We start from the raw sequence: 20,619 nt of genomic DNA, 5'->3' as shown, positions 1-20,619 counted from the left end.
TGCCTAGCATTGTGCCTCACATGCAGGGGCGTTTGATACTTGGTCACACTTTATTGTCCTGGGAGATGTTTGTGACATTGACCTCAGCTCCATGTCTAGATGGCATGAGTGGGAAAGCAAACAGATCCGCCCTTCTCCTTGCCCTTTTTAGCTTAGAATATATGGGGCTAGATTCTTCGTTCTCTTTACTCAAGTGTTCCTGAGGCCTACTGCTAAGAGGCACCAGCTCTCACCTAAGGAACCAGAAAGTGGGCAGTAGCCCGCGGGATGGAGGGGAAAGAGGAAGCTGTTGGGTAGCCAAACAATTCTGAGAAAGAACCATCTGTCTACCGGCTTCACTTGGCCGGTGTCCCCTACCTCCCAGGCCTTTGTTGAGTTGAGTGTGTTGAGTGGCCACTCAGCTTAGTGCCCCTCTAAGCAGTGGCTCTTGGTGAGTGCTCCGCCCCCGGGATTGAAAATGACCTTGGTGCAGAAAAGTGGGCTGCCACCGGTGACTGACAAAGGAAACAGCCTCTGTGCTGGCCCAAGGCTCTTGCTAGAAAGGTGGCGGGCATGGTGAGGGACAGGCTGGTCCCACGGCAGCTGAAAGGGGGAACTGCCGTTTGCATGGGCCGAGCACCCTCACTTGGTGCTGGGAGATAAAGGCTTTGGAACCAGGACAGATGGGTCCAATCCCCACTCCACCAACTATTAGCTGTGTTCCTGGTGAGCAGCCACATCTCTTTGAGTCTCACTCAGGTAGCCCATTTGTTGGGATAGTAGGAAATAGGAGAATGGTCATGAGAAAGAGAAATGGGTGGCATGAGTATTACAAAGCTCTCACACAGTGCCCGAGGCATAGCGAACTGACAGTCAGTCAGTCAAAGGGAAGAAAGAACAAAGCCCAGACCAAAGCTGGGCTTTCATCTGCCCTGAGCTGAACAATGACTGAAGTTTAATCATCTGCCCTCAATGGGCTGCTCAAACTCCAACATCCACAAAAAGAAAAAGGCGTTGGAATCCATAAAACATCCTCCCAAATGTTCCCTGGTTCTAAGCATCGCGGATCAGGCTGTCTCCATGGGAACCTGGAGACTTGTGGAGCTCAGACACTGACCCTGGTTCTGTGTCTGCCTTCGTCCCTCGGCAGCTGGACAAAAGCAGATTCACGGCGCGCTAGCTTTCCTTTTGCTTCAGCGGGTGTGAGCTCATTAGATATCCCAGCGCTCCTTAGACCTGTCCAGGTGGTGGGTGCCGTGGGCTCTTTCTAGAACCCAGAACTGTCGATCTTGCCATTCGTTGTCCAGTGAGGAGGCATCTTGTGAGCAACATACGTGACTCTGTTAGAAAATGCGAATACCCCAGAGAGCCCGTGTCTACCAAGACAGACAAAGCAGAACATGCCCTGAAGCTAACAAAAACTACAATAGTGGCTGTTTCTGAGTTTTCCCATGGTTTCTCATTTATTGCATATTCCTTCCTTTCCTTATTCACATACTCACAGGATGGCAGTACAGGTACCAATTGTGAAAGCAAATTCCAGATTGAGGGGAAAACCTAAAAATTAAGCAAGTTTAATCCCTTCAACTTAATAATACTTTTTGAAAATTAACTGTTAGAATTGAAATTTAGCTAACACATCTTGGGCCAACTCATAGAACACTAATGTTCCCTAGGAACCCAGTTTGAGAACCACTGAGATAATACATATGCCACTCCTAGTAGACTCCAGCACAGAGTCAAGACTGAAAAGTGTTCTTCACGTGTTTATTAGGAACCTGTCTTCTGGCTTCCAAGTGGCATATATCCTGTCCCTGCAGCCCAAAGCGGATCCCATGTACAGAAGAAGAAACTGAGTCTCACTCAGAAGTGGTCGGTCCATGTCACATAACTCACAGGCTGCGAGCAGGGACTTGGGACCTGATTACCCTGCCCCACGGGGTACTTTTCTCCTGCCCCGACCAGGCCTCTGAGGGGCTTCTGATCTGTGTGATTAAGAACAGGTGACAGCAGTGCACTGAGAGGCTGAAAGCAGTTGAAACTGTGGACCTTCGGGATACAAACGCTCCACTTTATTAATATTTGTTTGTTTTCTTTTGTTTCCCTCCTGCTTTCTGTGCTCCATCCTGTAGAACACAAACTTGACGACCCAGGAGCATGAAAACATCATTGTGGTAAGTCTCTTGCCATCCCTCTCCCAGTGCCCACAATTCTTCCCCAGTTTGAGTTAATTCTGGAGGCGCCAGCATCATCCACTAACACAGCGACCTGGCTCGGCTGTCTGTTTATCAAGCCAGACATGTCTCGCTCCTGCTTTTGCACATTTCAGAGTCCAATTGATTTTGGGGGGATGTAATTATCAGTCTTTGAGGTTTGTAGCAAATGTGTCTTGATCGCCTCCTCTGGCCCGAGTCTGCAGAGGGGGTTGAAGGCAGGAGATAGCAGAGACCATATAACTTATTCAGAGGCAAAACCCTTAGTGGAAATGTAGCCGGTCTCTTTCTTGCCCAGGCCCTGTCTCCTAATTAAGCCACAAATAGTAACTTTTAATTCTCTCTGATATGCAAAGTGAGATGATATTTTCTGGGACTTGACTATGATGTAAGCATCTCTGGGGTAAAGTATCTTCCTCCGTGGTTGTAAGCTATGAAATATGACTCTCACTAGAGAGAAGTAAGAAATGAAATTGTACCTACTGGGTGCAAAGCACTGTGCTGGGTACTTGAATCCACAGATAACTAAGACAGCCCCTGCTCCCAAGGATTCATCATCTATTGTAGGAAGACAAATGAGATCACTGCAAAAATAGAGGCATGTTGTGTAGAGAGTAGAGTGACAAAATCACCTGGGAAAGAAGCCAGAGAACTTCCTGGAGACAGTGATGTCTGAGCTGGGTTTTGAAGGATCAATAGGAGTTTGCCAGATGGCAAAACAGAGTAAAGGCATTCCAGAGAGAGGAAATAAAATGTAAACAGAGATTTAAAATAACGTGGTATCTTTTTGACACTTCAGCATTGCTAGAGCATAAAGCATAAGGAAGTGGAAAGCAGGGAGGCAGGACTTGAAATGGAAGTGAGGGGAAGAGGTTTGTGTGCCTGGGACAGGACCTGGAACACTCACCTGCCCAAGAGGTCCCATGGCTGCAGCCTTTGAAACAAGGGCAACCATGCCCCTCTGAGCTGAATTAGGACTTTGGGTGCCCAACTACTTGGCCCTCATGATCCCAGTCTAGACAGTCACCCTCTTTGCCCCAGCTAAGTCCTTTCTGTCAGCACCAAAGGAGATAAGCCCTAGGCCAGTGGTCGGCAAACTCATTAGTCAACAGAGCCAAATTTCAACAGTACAACGATTGAAATTTCTTTTTGAGAGCCAATTTTTTTAAACTTAAACTATATAGGTAGGTACATTGTTATTAACTTAATTAGGGTACTCCTAAGGCTTAGGAAAAGCCACACTCAAGGGGCCAAAGAGTCACACGCAAGGGGCCAAAGAGCTCACGAGCCTCCGTTTGCCGACCACAGCCCTAGGCCTTTTATTGCTGACAGTAAAGGCAGCAATTTCTGTGGAGCAACAATACAGTGTCTGGCACATAGTAGGTTCTCACTGAGTATTTGCTAAAAATACAGAGGTTTCTCCCGTGTTCCAGCCTGACCACCCATTGCCATCTCTGGCCAGACCAGCGAGCATCCACCGGGGCACCCCCAATCACCCACCCCCACCTTTCTCTGGTATACTATTAATTAACAATATAATTTAACAAGCATTTGTTGACATGTGAATACAAGTATGTGTCAGACACTAGTCTCTATTCCATAGTTATGAAGCTACCATTGAGGGATTTACTGTGAGCTGGGAGGACCTGGCAAGTCAACAGATAATCACGTAATGGTCAGAGGTTCAAATTTGTCCGGGTGTTAGAGGAGCACAGAGGACAGGGAGGGTGCTGGGAGGGAGATGGCAGAGGGCTTCCAGGAGGAGGTAAGCAAACGGAGTAGGCGTGCTCCCAGGAGAGGCAGTCCAGGCAGGAGGCCCAGTCCATGCAAAGGCAAAGTGGCGAGACTGGTTGGTGGAGAAGCAGGCAGGAATGTATATGCCAAGCAAGGAGTTGGCATCTTCCTCTCTTCTGACAACACCTGTGGGTCCCACTGTGCCCCTCAGCCCTGGAGAGGAGAGGCAAGGGCTTTGGACTTAGGACAAGCCTGGGAAAGACATTTTGGTCCGAGAAATCCAGGCTGCATTTAGCCAGCTACTTTGGCTGGGCTGACCCTTAATTGGGCCTGGCTGAGCTTCCCTGCTCAGCGGGGATGCCTGAGAACAGGGAAGAATTGATCTGAGGATCTGGCCCTCAGCCCTCCTTTCAGCATTCTTTATTCCCGATGCTGGTTCCATTACCATGAAGCCTTCTGCAGCCTCCTTTCATTTCAGCAATTACATTATCTGATTTGGCCTATTGGCAATTAGTCTTCTCCCAACGGGGCTGGTATTTTTTTATGAACTTATTTTTTAGAGTACTTTTACAAGTAACTTGAGTTGGCTTTATTCAATCCATCAGTCGTGCAATAGGTAACTGCTGGTTGGTAACAGCTGGAGTGTCACTGGGTGAGTGTGGACCTGGAGGCCAAATGCCAGCTGCCTTCCCCTGTGCTGGTGAGGAATGGGTTTAAAGCTGAATGTGGGCTCAAGTTCAGAGCCAAGTGCAGACCTTGGGCCCACCCCCTACTAGCTGTGACCTTGGGCAAGTAAGGGAAGAACTTTAAATTTTATTTAATTTCATTAAAATTATCTTTGATTTTGCAAGTATTTCATGAGTGTATTTTAATTGCAAAAAGAAAAAATTTACCCCATCCCAGCACCCTCTTCAGAGGCAGCCCTAGGGGTTTCCAGTGGTGACAAAGCCACACAGACAGACATGGTTGTCTTTTTGCTTTTTGTTTTTAACATCGATGATGTCATGTTGTGTGTGTTGTTCTGCATTTGCTTTTTTACTTAACGAATGTTCTGGAAATTCTTTCAAGTCTTTTCGTGCATAACTACCCCAGCGTTTCTCGCCCTTGGCACTGGTGACATTGGGGATGGGTCATTCTTTGTAGTGAGGACTGTCCTGTGTGCACTGTAGGATGTTGAGCAGCATCCCTGGCCACTGCCCTCTAGATGCCAGTAGCACTCCCCTGTGGCGACAGTAAAAAATGTCTCCACGTGCTGATGTCCCCTGGGACGCAAAGTCACAGTGTTGAGGACCACTGGCCTACCCCCATTCTTTCTACTGGCTCAAGGATATTGTTATTTAACCAGGCAGCCATTCAGATAGTTTCCAATTAACTTGACGCTCTAAGCCTTAGTCTCCTCGTCTATGAAATGGGTATGACAACAGGGCCTTTCCTACAGGGCTGCTGAGAGGGTTAAATGAGCTAATATACCTATTATGCTGAGCTCATAGAAAGATTCCACACAAAAATAAACGTTTTTATTAATTATATGTTGTAAAATTATCATTCTGTGATTAGGGCAGGCTTTGTAACTTCCCTGACCTTTTGTCTCTTTATCTGTGTAAATGGAAGTAACTACTGCCTGACCTCACCGAGTTTGGCAATCAAATAAGAAAAATGCTGTGGAAGCACTGAACCCACACCTGTGGGCACTTAATTTGTTCCCACTCCTCTATTCCTTAACTCATTCCCATGAAAGAGGGGCCCCATGTGATTAAAGGGGCTCAACCCAGGGGGTGCACCCTGCATGTCGTCCCTTCTCCCAGAGCTGGGCCTGGGGAGCAGAGCCATGGGCCAGGCAGCGGCTCCCTGCCCCACTGTCCCTGCTGTGAGCTCACTCCTCCCAGGCCAGCACATTGGAGGGGACAGCAGAATCCAACCTCCCCACCCCCACCCCCTTGCAAGGCGCCCGACACTGAGTCACTGTCCAGGAGAATGTTCAGTGTGGAAATGTTCTCTGTCTGCACCATCAAGAATGGCAGCCACCAGCTTCACCTGGCTACTGAAGTGTGGTTAGTGCAACTGAGGAATGCATTCTACATTTTATTTCAGTTAAAGTTGTTTATTTCTTAGCAGTTAAATTTTAATAGGCACATGCACAGCCCTGGACAAACAAGACTCTGGCCTTGTCTCCAGCTCTTATGGGCCTGATCGTTGGTGCTGCCCAACATGACCTCCATGTCAGGGACTTCCTTCTTCACCCAGGGCCTCTCACCTATGTAACTGGGCAACTAATGGTCACCTTCTCCCTAACGGTCCCAGACAAGCAGAAGGCCTTACTTCAAGGTCCCTACCCATATCCAAGGGCATCGCTGTAGGGGGAAGATCAGGGAGACCCCCTGAAACAAGCAGGCAGAGTCTGGGCTGTGGGGAGGCCATGTCATCATGGAGCCTTCCCGGGGAGTCGGGCAAAATCGTCACTGCTCGCTGCTGTGCGATGGTATCAGTGACATGCTGTGCTCCAGGCAGTGGGCTTATACCAACCCTGAGACTCCAGAGCTGCTAGAGTTTTCTCTCACTAAATTCCCACAACAACCCTGTGAATCAGTATCTCTAGTTTTCCCCATTTTATGGACTAGAAGTCTAATGCCCAGAGAGGTTGAGTTGAGTTGTCACACAGCCTGGCAATTTCATTGCTGGGTCCTGGTCTGTTTCCTGATGTGCCCAGTGTGGCAAACGGTTCAAAGAGTGGACTTCACATGGCTATTAACCACTAGTAGCTACATTTATTGAGCGCTGGCCTGTTGCAGGCTCTGTGAGAGGCACTTGCACCGGGGGTTCTCAGCTGGGACCAGTTCTCTACCCGAGGGGGCATTTGGCAATGTCAGGACACACCATTTAATTGTTCAAAAATGTTATTTGAATGTGAAGTTTAGCAAACTCATTAAAACGAATTATGAAAGGGACAAAAAATAGAGAATCAAACACCATGCAGTGCAGGGGACCCTTGCATAGGAATGGCAGTGGAACCAGTAATTATTGTCCAGCTGGCTTACCAAGTCTCCTAAAAAATGAATTCAAGGGTCAGTAAATATCGCAGCCTTCCTGAGTATAAAGCAAAGTGTCTCTGGAGACATTTTTGATTGTCACCACTGTATTAGGAGTCACTCCTGGCATCTAGTGGGTTGAGAACAAGGATACTGCTAGACATCCCACAGTGCACAGGGCAGCTGCCACCATAGGAACAACCAGCCCAAATGTCAGCAGTGCGAGGCTGATCAATGCCTCTGCACATGTGACCTCTCACCCTCACAGCAACTCTGCTCCACTTTGCAGGTGGGAGCCCGGGAGCTCAGAGACAGGAAATAACTTGCTCTAATGGTCACACTACAGTGAGCACCAGGATCAGGACTCCCGCCCAGGACTCTGCCCCCAAAGCCTGGCTCGAAGCCACGATCCTGCCTCAAAGTCAGGGACTGTAATCTGAGGGGACACCAGCAGGTCATGAAACCCTGAAGTCACATGCATCATTATATGTGCATGTTTCTGGGGTGCAGCTCAGAGCTTGTATCACCTTCTCTAAGGGAACCATGTGCCCCCCAGTTTAGGGGCCCCGGCATGCAGGTTAGAGAATGGGCCTTTTTTGCCCAGAGGGTGACAGGGAGGTTGTGCTTTCCATCATGAGTCATCCCTCTTGTTAGACACACCTGCCATACGCTTCCTTCTAGAGATTCCGACTGACACTGGGTTCATTGTCTTTCAGGCAATCGCCCCTTTGCTGGAAAACAACCATCCACCACCAGATCTCTGTGAATTCTTTTGCAAGGTATGACATGGCAGAAGTGGGCTGCGTCTGCAAGACCAGCCTGCCTCCCTGTGTGGGTGCTAGGGGTTGGCTTGGCACAATTTGTTAAAAACCCAGGGCCTTGCCCTGGACACGGCTGGAAGGCAAGCCAGGTACCCTGTTCTTAGGATTGCAGCCCCCTCTCGGTCACACAGGTGATCATCGAGGCCCAGGGTCTAAACCAGTGGGTCAGGGAGGAGTTTCCAGCTTTTCTTTGGAATGTCTTTGTGGCTGTCTTGGGAGAAGTTTGCAGCAGATTTTCTGGGCTCCTGACGTCAGCTGGGTTATTTTTAGCCAGGGCTCCTCTGAGCACCAGCTGGCCCACAGTGGGGGCATGGCCGTGGGGCTTTCCTGAGCAGGGAAAGCAGTCGGGATGCCAGGTTAGCTGGGAGGAGCCGAGTGGGACACCCGCTCCCAGGGACACAGCGCCAGCCTCGCAGTGGGATTTACTCGGAACATGTCCAGGGCACGTCGGGGACCAGGCATCCCTCATTCTGCCAGCACACTGCAGTGGCCTGGGGCTGAACACAATCTGCTTTTGTTCTTTGCTGTGTGATTTTTTTATGTCATAATTTAATGTCCTTGGAAAGGCGAAGGCCTAGGTTGCTGCTTCCCAACACTACCCTGGTCTCTCCTGGTGACTCACCTCGCTGCGTTCCTTTCCTCCCACATGGCCTGGCAAAGCGGCACCTGGGAGGCCTGATGGTTCTGAAGGGAAGGACACTGGGGTACACCTACTGCTCTATCCCTGCCCTTCACCCCTGGGCCCCTCACCCAGGGAGTGTGCGCTCTCTCTGTGTTTGTCAGGTGACACGAGGTTTAGGGAAACAGGATTGTGTCATCCTCTTTGGCCCTATCTCTCCATCAGGAGACCTTTTTCAGCGACCCACAGAGCAGAGGGTGGGCCCAGCCTGCTGGCCCGAAGTGCCCAGGGTACATTCTTAATGTGGGCACATGCCAGTGTGTGCCCTCCAGTCCAAGCAGGTAAGGTGGGTCCAAGTGGGTGAGTGCCCAACTATACAGTTGTACCTGCGTGTGTGTGTGTGCAAGAGCGTGCTTGCACACAGGCCAGGCGTCAGCCTCCTGTGCTGCACCCAGGCCCCGCCCTCGGGGCACACGAAGGGAAGAAGCACCAGCTTGGTGAGACTGCAGACAAGATAGGCCTCCCTGCCCCCGAGAGGGTGGGTCAGATAACCCAGTGTGTGGGCTCCTCACCTGTCACAGCAGGTGTCATCTCTTCTCTTGATATTTGGTCCAATTTAATCCAGATCTGCCTTTTGTCTCCTTTCAGCTGTATGTTTTCTCCCAGGTCTCATGATTTACAGACTTGTTCTAGTGCAATGGACCTCTGTTCAGAGTAAATGGTTAGCACAGTTTAAAAACAGTGATGAGACCAAACCATCCTTTTGGGCACTACCTGGTAGGAGTCTCCATTGATTCTAAAACAGAAGGCTGCCCTGCCATCTGGAGCGAGGGGTCCCAGCCAGGGGGACCTGTAAGCTTTTTGCCTGTTTTCCCTCGGGGAGTGGCGGCGAGGGGTGTGGGGGCAAAGCCACAGCCTCAGTGCCTCGCCCACCAGACAGTCCTCCAGAGAAGAGAGCTTGAGGGGAACAGAGCCGCCCCACCAGGTCCACTCTGGGCCAGCTCTGGACACGCTGGGCAGTCTCTCCTGCCAAACTTCACAACTGGGACCCCAAGATCTGAGGAAAGTTAGTACATCTTAATTTCCCAGGAAAGCCCCGATTTCTAATTCCCAAGTACGGTGTCCTCCAGGGCTGGGAAACAGCACCTTCAGGCCCAGGCAGGCTGTGCGTGTGCTGCAGTGGTGGGCTCTTGTCTGCTCCACCTGAGGCCTTCAGTTTCAGTTTGAAATCAAAGCTCCATGCCCGTGAGATGGAACACTGAGAGCTGCACTGGCCTGCAGACTGCTGCAGGGTATCAAAGCCAGCAGTGGAGAAGCCACAGAGTTCTCAACACTCGTGTCCGGCACCAAACCCCAGGTGCTCTTGCACTGGTTACGCGGAAACGCCTGTGCCAGGCCCTGTGCTGGGTCTTAGTGCTGCAGTCTCATCGCACTAAGCAGGGGCCGTGTCAGAACCGCGCCTTCCTGCGCCGCCTGAAACACGCTCAGACTTTAAGATCAGAATAAAAAGCAAACGTAAACTCCCTTCCTCATCCACTTTTCTTCCTCCAAAAATATGAACACAGAGCCATGCCACACTGTCCAGCAGGGAACCCAAGCCCCATGCTGAGCTCCCTGGGCGAGGGGCCGAGGCGAGGGGCCGACCATGTCCCCCTGTCTCCCCAGCACTGCAGAGAGCGGCCCCGGTCCATGGTGGTCATCGAGGTGTTCACGCCCGTGGTCCAGAGAATCCTCAAGCATAACATGGTGAGTCTCCCAGCACCCTGACCACAGAGCCGGGGGAGGTGGGCACACCTTCCCGGCCGTTCACTTTTATAAAGATTTTGGGTTGGGATTGGCCGCCCCGACAGCCAGGGACTGGGGCTGGGATTCTGTTTAACTCGGGTTTGCGTGTGGCCTGTCCCCTTTGGTTCTTTGTTTTTCTGTTCCGGCGACAGGAAGAATCTCTTCACGGGCGGTAAGAATAACAGAAATAGGATGGCTCGGGGAGAAGAGATGGTCTCCCTGTGTGCAGTCCCACATGGTGTCTGTGAGATACTCCACCCTAAAGGAGGGAGCAGAACTCCTCCCTCCTTCGCTGGGGCCTGTTCCTAGTGACGGCCCTCCAGAGCGTACAGGATGGAGAGGGGGAGGGGGACAGAGTGGCCGTACCGTGGAGAAACCTGACCGTCCCCACAGGTGATCAAGGTCAGCAACCAACCGTGATAGGCACGGTGATGGTTGTCCCTTTACCTCTGGGGTCTGCCTCTCAAACCCACAACCCCAGTCTGATCAAGAGGAAAATGTCAGACCAGATCCAGTTGAGGGACATGCTGCAAACCCCTGACAGGGCTCCTCAAAACCGTGCAGGTCAGTACAAACAGGACAGGCTGAGCAACTGTCCCATGCAGAGAGTCCAAGGAGACACGACAACTGCATGTAATGTGGTGCCCTGCATGGGACCCTAAAACAGAAAAGACATTAGGGAAAAACTGAGGAACTCTGAATAATGTATGAGCTTTAGTTAGTTAAAAAAAAAAGCATACACACCCTGGCTGGTTTAGCTCAGTGGGTAGAGCATCGGCCTGCAGACCAAAGGGTAGCAGGTTCAATTCCCAATCAAGGGCATGTACCTCAGTTGCAAGTTCGATCTCCGGGCCTGGTCAGGACGCATGTGGGAGGCAACCAGTCAATGTGTCTCTCTCACACTGATGTTTCTCTCTCCCCACTTCCTCCCTCCCTTTCATACTGTCTGAAAATCAATGGGAAAAAATATCCTCTGGTGAAGATTAAAAAAACAAAAACAGTGGCAGCCCAGCCCTAGCCGGTTTGGCTCAGTGGATAGAGCATTAGCCTGCAAACTGAAGGGTCCCTGGTTTGATTCTGGTCGAGGGCACATGCCCGGTTTGTGGGCTCGATGCCCCAGTGGGGGGCATGCAGGAAGCAACTGATCAATGATTCTCTCTCATCATTGATGTTTCTATCTGTCTCTCTCCATTCCTCTCTGAATCACTTAAAATACATTTAAACAAACAAACAAAACAGTGGCAGAATTGCACACTTGCAGTGGACCAGGCACTCACAGTCTGAGTGGCCCCATTCATCTCTGGGTATCATTATCTCCTCCACATTACACATGGGGAATGAGGAAGAAGCATAACTAACATCTGTCACACCTCCTTAGAGCCAGACAGAGTGTGACCCTCAAGCGTATTGTCATTCACCCCTGTGATGGTCCATGACCTCCCTTTACAGATGAGGGGCCGAGACCAGAGGTTCCTTAGGGAAACTGTGAGCAGCTGTAAGGGCTCCTGGCGCTGAGGAGCAGGCAGACTAAAGCGAGGGCCGTGTCCAGCGTGCGCTGCCAAGCCAGCTCCCAGCCCAGGCTGAGATTTACCTGGATGACCCGGAGCTCCGTGATCACCTCGTTGTGAGGTGCCTCTGACTGCTGCCCTGGCCCTGTGGGGATTTAGCATGTTGAAAACAACTCTGAAAAAGGGTGCCCTGCCAGCAGTTTACTTTGTGAAGTAGCTTTCCGATCTCCACAACATGCCCCCAAGGAAGATTACGTGACACCCCCCTCCCAACCCCATCAGGAGTGGAAATGCATGGTGGCAGACATCATCAATCAATTGCAGTACTCTCCCTCAGAGCCCAGAGGTGGCTTACCAGTTGAACCGTGTTGGTCCCATACGAATTCTGTTTGAATCTGGTGATTCTGAGTGATCACACACCATAATTAAACTGTTGCTTGTTTCTGAGATCTTTCTTGGTTTAAGATAAATGCATTTCTTATTTTCTGAGCACAGAGGAGAGGGGGATAGTTCATTTGATTCTTCCTCCAGGACTAACAAACTCCCCATCTCTTGGTGCAGAGGAGGTCCTGCCTTGATGTGGGCTTTAACAGTTTCAAATGCACTCTGGCTTCGGCTACCTCGGGAGGAAAGGGTCTCTGATTGTTGATTTTAAAATTACTGGATGTGGTGTGAGGAGAAGGCGGCACCCTTTCAGAGTCCAAAGCAAAGGTTCTGCAGTTTCTTTTGCAAAGGACTTCCCATCACAACTTACCAATGACAGAGCCTTACCGAGGGCATACTTGGCCCAGCCCAGGCCTCCCCAGGCACATGAACACTTTTGCATATTTCATGGTAGTCAGTAGACTTTAATAAGGGTTCTTTTGGGAAATCTGACTTCAAAGGGAAAAATGTCAAAATTCAGGCAGCCTTGCATAGCTTAACCATACAACATCTCCCTTATATTTGGCTAGTTTTATGGGCCTGGAGTGTTGACCATGTAATAATTTTCTGGATAAAAATCAGAACAGCTACAAGGCAGATCCAGAATTTATAGCTCTGTTGTGGCCTGGCAGACATCAGGGGCCCTCAAGCACGAATTCTCACTTCACTTTTAAAGAACTTCCCTAAGTGACTCTGGAGTCTGGAGCTGCTATAAAGCAACTACTAATTACACATTAAGTGGGAAGAGAACTGTGGACGGAACAGGGGAGCACCCCTCGTGCAGCAGAGATGTGTGAGAAGTGGCTGATACCAGGTGCAGAGAGCACGGCTGGCCTTCCCTGTCACCATTTAGTAGTAATTGGCCGTAGGCCGATGCACCATTTTGGAGCTGGGACTCTGAGCTGATGTGAGGAATCTAGTCACTGGTTAGTTAGTGAGTGTGCCTAGCCTGCCGCCAGCCACACACCTGTCAGCATAGTGTGACTTCTCTTCACCTGTGTGCAGTGTTTCTCATTAAGGAGGCATTTGGGGAAACGGGAAATCACACAGCACAGTGGTGTTCTGGGGTTTTGGAACTTCCCCTATTCTCAGGGTGCATCTTCTGCAAATATATCAGGTGCCCCAATTTCATAGATAAGCATACTGAATCTTAGAGAGGTTAAGAGTCTCAAAGAGTGTTACCATGGGGCAGAAATGAACATTCGATTCAGATGGAAGCAGTCCTTTGGTATGTTCCCCTGTAGATTCTAAACAGTTTGTTAAACTGTATTTCCTAGGATGACCATGGTCCCTGTATGCACACACCACTCATTGGAGTGTTCTTGTTTTGGCAGAGGAGGCAAGAAGATGTGACTGTGGTCCCCAGTGGACCACTGAGTGATCTGGCCTACTTTCCAAGGGGAGCATATTTGACTTTTCCAAAGAGGAAAAATATCCTTCATTTTCTGTTTTTAAGAATAGTTTTTTTTTTGTTTTTTTTTTTAGAAAGAGAGAGAGAAGCGTCAGTATGAGAGTATAACATCAATTGGCTGCCTCCTGCACACCCACCACCCAGATCAAGCCCACAACCTAGGCATGTGCCCTGACTGGGAATTGAACCAGCAACCTTTCAGTGCATGGGATGATCCCCAGCCAACTGAGCCACACAGGCCAGGGCCTGCATCCACATTTCAAAAGGCCACCAGACCCATATGTCGTGTTCATTTCCAAGGAAATGGCCTTGGCTATCCAGAAATCTAATAGCTAAGATAACAGCAGTTCCTTTTAGCAGGGTTCAGTGAAGCAGTTTTCATAGCATCATGAAACCTTAGAGGTAGAAGGGTTTAGAAATCAGTTCTTTCAACCCTTATTTGACGGTGGGGACACAGAGAGGACTGGCAGCCCAAGGCCACACAGCTTTCCTGTCACCCATTTCCAGGGACTTGGGGATTCGGGGCAACCTTGAAAGCACAATCAAGCTTCAGTGTTGTTGTCCTGCAAGGACCTCATCTTCCAGCTCAGTGCTTTGTGTGTGTGCATGCATGTGTATGTGCATTTGTGTATATGTGTGTCCATATGTGTGCGTGTCTGTGCACGTTACGGATGAGTGTATGCATACACATGTGTATTTCTCCATGGCTTCTTCTGCCCTGTCCTGGTGGACAGGATGGCATCAGATGAGCCCCAGGTTGTCCTGAGGACCCTGGCTCAGGTGAAGCAGCCACAGCTCTAGAGATGCCCCTGTGTGCTGGCCGGCGGGCAGGGGGGACATTCTCCTCAGCTCACATGCCGGCCCGCGGATCATTTGGGTCCTTAAGGAAAGTCTCCTGGCTTTGTTTCAGATTAGAGTCCTGATTCAGGGTGCTTTCTATTAAATGGGTTTCACAGAGCGGGGCAGTAGGGGGACAGATGCGTCTGGAGACCACCAGGCGCTCTCTGTCTTGTGGTCAACTTTGTGACCACAGGCTGCCCCTCCCGACTGTTCAAAACCCAGCTCACGGCGAAGCCTCCAGTCCCTATCTGCAGACCCCCAGGCCCTCTCCTGGCTGACGCTCCTCCCTCCCACGCCTGTCCTCTCCACGCTGACCTCTGTCACCCACCACGTTGACGGGCTGCATTGGGGCAGCTGAGAAGATGTCAGTCTCTAATAACATCACTCACTGGAGCAGGGGGTCCCTGTGTCTGTGCTCAGTGCCCCTTAATTAGGCTCCAGCTGAGGTAAGACAGGCACCCATGGCCTGAGCTGGTTGGTGGAGACAGAGTGTCTTCCCCCCAGGGCTGAGTTTGGACAGATTATTCCTCCTCCATCTTCTCCTCCCGCTTCTCCTCTCCCCCTCCCCGCCTCCTCTCCCTCCCGCCTCCTCTCCCTCTCCTCCCCGCCTCCTCCTCCTCCTCCTCTTTCCAGCCTGTGCCCCGTCACTTTTAGCAGCCACGCATCAGCCACCTTCCCTCTGCTCCTACTCACCACCCAGCACACAGACCTTCCTATCAGGCCACCTCTCTCTCCCGCACACATACCACTCCTACACTTCACGTCTCTCACACACACCTCTTCTCACACCCCACATCTCACACACCTCCTCTCACACTTATCTCTCTCACACACCTCCTCTCACACTTGTGTCTCTCACATACACCTCCTCTCACACTTGCGTCTCTCACACACCCTCCTCTCACTTAACCCTCTCACACTTATGTCTCTCACACACCTCCTCTCACACTTATGTCTCTCACACACACCTCCTCTCACACTTATGTCTCACACACACCTCCTCTCACACTTGTGTCTCTCACACACACCTCCTCTCACACTTATGTCTCTCACACACACCTCTCTCACCTCACACCTCACACACCTCCTCTCACACTTATGTCTCTCACACACCTCCTCTCACACTTATGTCTCTCACACACCTCGTCTCACACTTATGTCTCTCACACACCTCGTCTCACACTTATGTCTCTCACACACCTCCTCTCACACTTATGTCTCTCACACACACCTCTTCTCACACTTATGTCTCTCACACACACCTCCTCTCACACTTATGTCTCTCACACACACCTCGTCTCACACTTATGTCTCTCACACACCTCGTCTCACACTTATGTCTCTCACACACCTCTCTCACACTTATGTCTCTCACACACCTCCTCTCACACTTATGTCTCTCACACACACCTCCTCTCACACTTGCTGTCTCTCACACACCCCTCCTCTCACACTTATGTCTCTCACACACCTCCTCTACAATTATGTCTCACACACACTTATGCCTCTCACACTTATGTCTCTCACACACCTCCTCTCACACTTATGTCTATCAATACACACCTCCTCTCACACTTATGTCTCTCACACACCCTCCTCTAACACTTATGTCCTCTCACCACAACCTCCTCTCACACTTATGTCTCTCACACACCTCCTCTCACACTTATGTCTCTCACACACCTCCTCTCACACTTATGTCTCTAACACACCTCCTCTCACACTTATGTCTCTCACACACACCTCCTCTCACACTTATGTCTCTCACACACACCTCCTCTCACACTTATGTCTCTCACACACACCTCCTCTCACACTTATGTCTCTCATACACACCTCCTCTCACACTTATGTCTCTCACAAACAACTCCTCTCACACTTATGTCTCTCACACACACCTCCTTCTCAACTGATGTCTCTCACACACACCTCCTCTCACACTTATCTCTCTCACACACACCTCCTCTCACACTTGTGTCTCTCACACACACCTCCTCTCACACTTATGTCTCTCACACACACCTCTTCTCACACCCCACATCTCACACACCTCCTCTCACACTTATCTCTCTCACACACCTCCTCTCACACTTATGTCTCTCACACACCTCCTCTCACACTTGTGTCTCTCACACACCTCCTCTCACACTTATGTCTCTCATACACACCTCCTCTCACACTTATGTCTCTCACACACACCTCTTCTCACACCCCACATCTCACACACCTCCTCTCACACTTATGTCTCTCACACACACCTCCTCTCACACTTATGTCTCTCACACACCTCCTCTCACACTTGTGTCTCTCACACACACCTCCTCTCACACTTACATCTTTCATACACACACACCTCCCCTCATACTGCATGTGTCATACACACACCTCCTCTCACACTTATGTCTCTCACACACACACCTCCTTTCATACCCACATTTTTCACACCCACCTCCTCCCATACTCTACATTCTTCACACAAACACACCCTTACTTGTCCCATCAGCCTTTCTTGAGCTCATCCTTCTGTGTGATCTGCCTCTTTGATCCCATGTGCCCGTTGAGGGTGGCTTCTTTATAGCCAAAGTCATCGACGCTCTTCAGTTTAGTGAGGAGCACAGTGGGTGGCTAGGGTCAGCCAAGAGGATTGGGGAGCCCCCTGTGGAGCCCTGGGCTGCAACCCTCCCCACCTGGGGCCACGCCTGTTGTTCGGGCCGCCTCTGTCCTCTCACTCAGGAGAAGGTGTCTCCTCACTGAGCATGTCTGGACACTACATTTGCCTCCTTCGTAACCCCAAGAAGTCCCAAGGCAACCCCCGAATGGATGGCCCCAGATTGGGGCATCTTCTGACTCTGCTGTTCTGAGTGGCGTCAGGTGAGAGCCCGCAGAAAGCAGGGGGACAGAACCCGTCAGGTGGCTGCAGTAGAAACGTCCGCAGTCCCCTCGTGGCCGTGCAGAGGGAGGCCCTGTTGGCCGTTTTCCGACCATGTCTGTGTGGCCTGCTGACCCTGCCGACCACCATGGGTGACTACACATGCCAGAAACCCGCCTGTGACAGGACGGGTCCTGGTCTCTGTTGTCAGCCGTCACAGGGTATAAGCATGCGTGTCACTAGGCCAAGCTATTGAAGAGAAAATGTGAATGTGTGCGCTTTCTAGAAAGGGGAGGTGGCTGGTGTTTCCTCGCTGCCTTCCGCACCAGTGGCTCCGGGCAGAGCGGGTCCCACCGCCCCTGCGGGTCTCCTGCCTCTGCTGCAGCGTGTCCCAATCCTACCCTCCGTCCTCTCCGCAGGACTTTGGGAAGTGCCCGCGACTGAGGCTGTTTACTCAGGAGTACATCCTTGCCTTGAACGAGCTCAACGCGGGGATGGAGGTGGTGAAGAAGTTCATTCAGAGGTGGGTCTCCCAGCCGACCCCTCCCCCCGGCCTGTGAGCCAGCTGTCCTTCAGCCCAGAACCAGGCCCTCCCTGGGTGCCCCAAGAGCAGCCACTGGTGTTCAGGGGCTGGGAGCGTCTCCTCTTCTGTGAGGGTCTCCTGGAGCCTCCTGACCACCTGTGGTCTCAGGCACTTACTTACTGTGTGGCACTGAGCCAATTCCTGTACCTCTGATCCCATGTCCTCCACACAGGGGTTGTGTGATTAAGGAAGGTGGTATATGAGGAAGCCCCTAGCGTGCCTGATGCTCAGTAGGAGCTCAGGAAATGGTGATGGTCCTGAGTAATAGGAGGATTCCCACGCCAGGTGTATAGGAAGTGATCCCCTGTGGCCAGAGAGTCACCACCGGGGACTTTGACAGCTACCTCCCAAACTTGGCTAAAAAGAAGCCAAATATTCTGGTTCTTACTCCCTTCTGGGGTTTGAGTAGGGGGAGTTATTTTTGCTTTGATTTTTAAATATTTTTCTCTGTGCCTCAGTTTCCTAATCTGTAAATGAGAATCACAATACTCACTTCATCCAGTTGAGGGCTTTAGTGACCTAATACACAAACACTAAGAACAACGCATAAATGTGATGGGAGTATTAGTGGCCACTGTCATGACTCTTCTTATGTTTTAAGAAAATCAAAATATCCTGGTTAAGCCAGTTCTGAAGTTACATTCTTCCTAAATATACTCCCCTACCATCACAAAGCATTCCCAAACGCAAATGACATGTCCTTCTGCCAGAGTTTGGGTGACTCCAGGGTCCCTTTAAAGCATCCAGTTAAGATTTGCAGAGTTTTTTAGGTTAATCCCAGTGGCCACAGTTATTTTCCAGGAACGTTACAGGTATTATCTCCAGGCCCCAAACTGTCTGTCCCATTTTACAGGTTAAAAAACTGAGGCACAGAGATAGCCATGATTAATAACAATTTCTGCATCTACCAAGGCCTTAGCAACTATGTTTCATACCCCATGCTAGGTCAGGGTGACCATATTAATTTTTCTTCCAAAGCAGGGCACTTCTGAGAGTAAAGTGAGGTATTATGAATAAAGATTTCAGAACTCCCCAGGCATAAATGTGTCTGCCCAGGCCGCATGGCCATATTATGCTAGGTCTTCCCATAACTTAGAAAATTGGGTTCTTGTTGTTACCCAGTAAGGAGGGGGCCATAATCCCCATTTTATAGCTAAGTAAACTGCGAGTGGAGAGTTAAGCAGTATGCCAAGACCACTCAGCTGGACTTGAACCCAGGCACCAGGATCCAGAGCTCACGACTGGACCTTGGTTCTCTGCTGCTTGCACATGGCAGAGCCAGGACCCAATCCCGGTATTGCCAGCTCCACAGCAAAAGGCTCAGCGTGCTCCCCCATGACCACCTCAAGCTGTGCCCGGCCTCCCCCACCCCTCCCAGCCATGATGCCACTCCTGCAGCTGCCTCTCACCCTGCCCTCTGCTCTCTTCCAGCATGCACGGCCCCACAGGGCACTGCCCTCACCCCCGGGTCCTGCCCAACCTGGTGGCCGTGTGCCTGGCTGCCATCTACTCCTGCTATGAAGAGTTCATCAACAGGTCAGTCACCGTCGCCACCGGGAAGGGCTGGGGTTACCACCCAGGGTGGGGACAGTGAGAGGGCGGGTCACCAAGGGCAGTGGCCTGTACACATCTGACCAGCCAAGGAGGTGGAGTGGTTTTCACCAGACCAGCCTCCAGGGTGTTTGCCAGATCGCGTGTGCTCACTGATTCCAGAGCCCAGAACCAGGAATTACTGGGAAACAAACACTGAGATTCAATACCGGCAACTGAAAGCTGTTGTGTTGACTGGGCATTAGGAGCAAGTGTTTTATTCTGAATATTTCTCACCACCTGGCATGTGTGACACATTGGAGCATGAGTGTGGATGCATGTATGTGTGTGAGGGAGAATGTGTGCACACATGTGGGTGTGTGCATGGGGAGTTGTGTGTGCACTGTGTGAATGTGTGCAAGTGTTTGTGAACCCCAGGAAGCACTGGAGAGAGGACGGATAGTAGAAACCGGACCTGTGTTCATAAGCAGGTGACCACTGCGGGCACCTGTGCATTCCCCACTGGACATCCTGGCAGACTTCGGGGAATAGTCTCCGAGTTACTCCTCTGAGGGTGACGCCACCACTGTAGTTATTTACCAGCTCCCAGGCTTCCTTAATTGAGGATCACTCCTGGGGTGCGGTGACGCAAATGCTATCCATTTGCATAGAACTTTCGACAGTGACCTCTGGGGTCACTGGAGAGGGTAGGATGTGCCGGGCAGAGATGGCATCGGCAGCCGCCACCCGGTCCAGTTGTTCAGGTGGCACATGGCACCACTCCAGGGGCACCGAATGTGTCGGGATCCAGCAGGAATATATTTCAGCCCTGAAGGAAAAGGCGGTGCAGACCGTGCGTCCCTGAAAACCTGCCCATGGGGCTTCTAAGCAAACACTGCCCTGGAGTTCTTGGGGGAGGGGCCGCAGTGAACCTCAACAAGGGGGTATGTTGTATGACCGGGCTGAAGAAGGGAGGACGACTATTTTAATGTCCTCAGCCCCAAGTCCTGGCATTTAAAGGGGACCATGTCCACCTTGTTCAGAAAGAGGTGGCAGTGCCCTTGAGGCCCGAACATGAAGATGCCATGCTGACCATTCCCAAGGGCCTGTGTGTACCCTACAACATGTTATGTCAAGTAAAGAAGTGGGTCAGAGGGAGGTGCACGTCCCAGCATCCCTATGTACACAGTGGTACTCGCCTTGACCTCGCTGCCCTAGCTCTGGACCCAATCTGATCAGCGTGCTTTTTAAACTCAGGCCACCCCAGGAAGCAGGAAG

At 50.9% G+C, this 20,619-nt stretch overlaps 1 protein-coding gene across 7 annotated transcripts in view; it reads left to right on the top strand.

Annotated features, from left to right (window-relative positions):
- The window catches only part of LOC118674178 (c-Maf inducing protein), a 234,130-nt gene that overhangs the window by 184,242 nt on the left and 29,269 nt on the right, over positions 1-20,619 (top strand). For 6 of the 7 annotated variants that reach the window (XM_036345576.1, XM_036345572.1, XM_036345575.1 and 3 more), the window contains 5 exons: positions 2,112-2,153; positions 7,669-7,731; positions 10,058-10,138; positions 17,648-17,751; positions 19,243-19,347. In XM_036345576.1, the coding sequence (XP_036201469.1) occupies positions 2,112-2,153; positions 7,669-7,731; positions 10,058-10,138; positions 17,648-17,751; positions 19,243-19,347 (395 nt within the window). The remainder of the gene's footprint in view (positions 1-2,111; positions 2,154-7,668; positions 7,732-10,057; positions 10,139-17,647; positions 17,752-19,242; positions 19,348-20,619) is intronic. The other variant, XM_036345574.1, reaches the window with a different exon arrangement.

Source organism: Myotis myotis, unplaced genomic scaffold, assembly GCF_014108235.1.
Source record: "Myotis myotis isolate mMyoMyo1 unplaced genomic scaffold, mMyoMyo1.p scaffold_m19_p_19, whole genome shotgun sequence".
NCBI classification, from domain to species: domain Eukaryota; kingdom Metazoa; phylum Chordata; class Mammalia; order Chiroptera; family Vespertilionidae; genus Myotis; species Myotis myotis.
The sequence above is the reverse complement of the archived record's forward strand: the minus strand, read 5'-3'. Positions and strand labels throughout refer to the sequence as shown.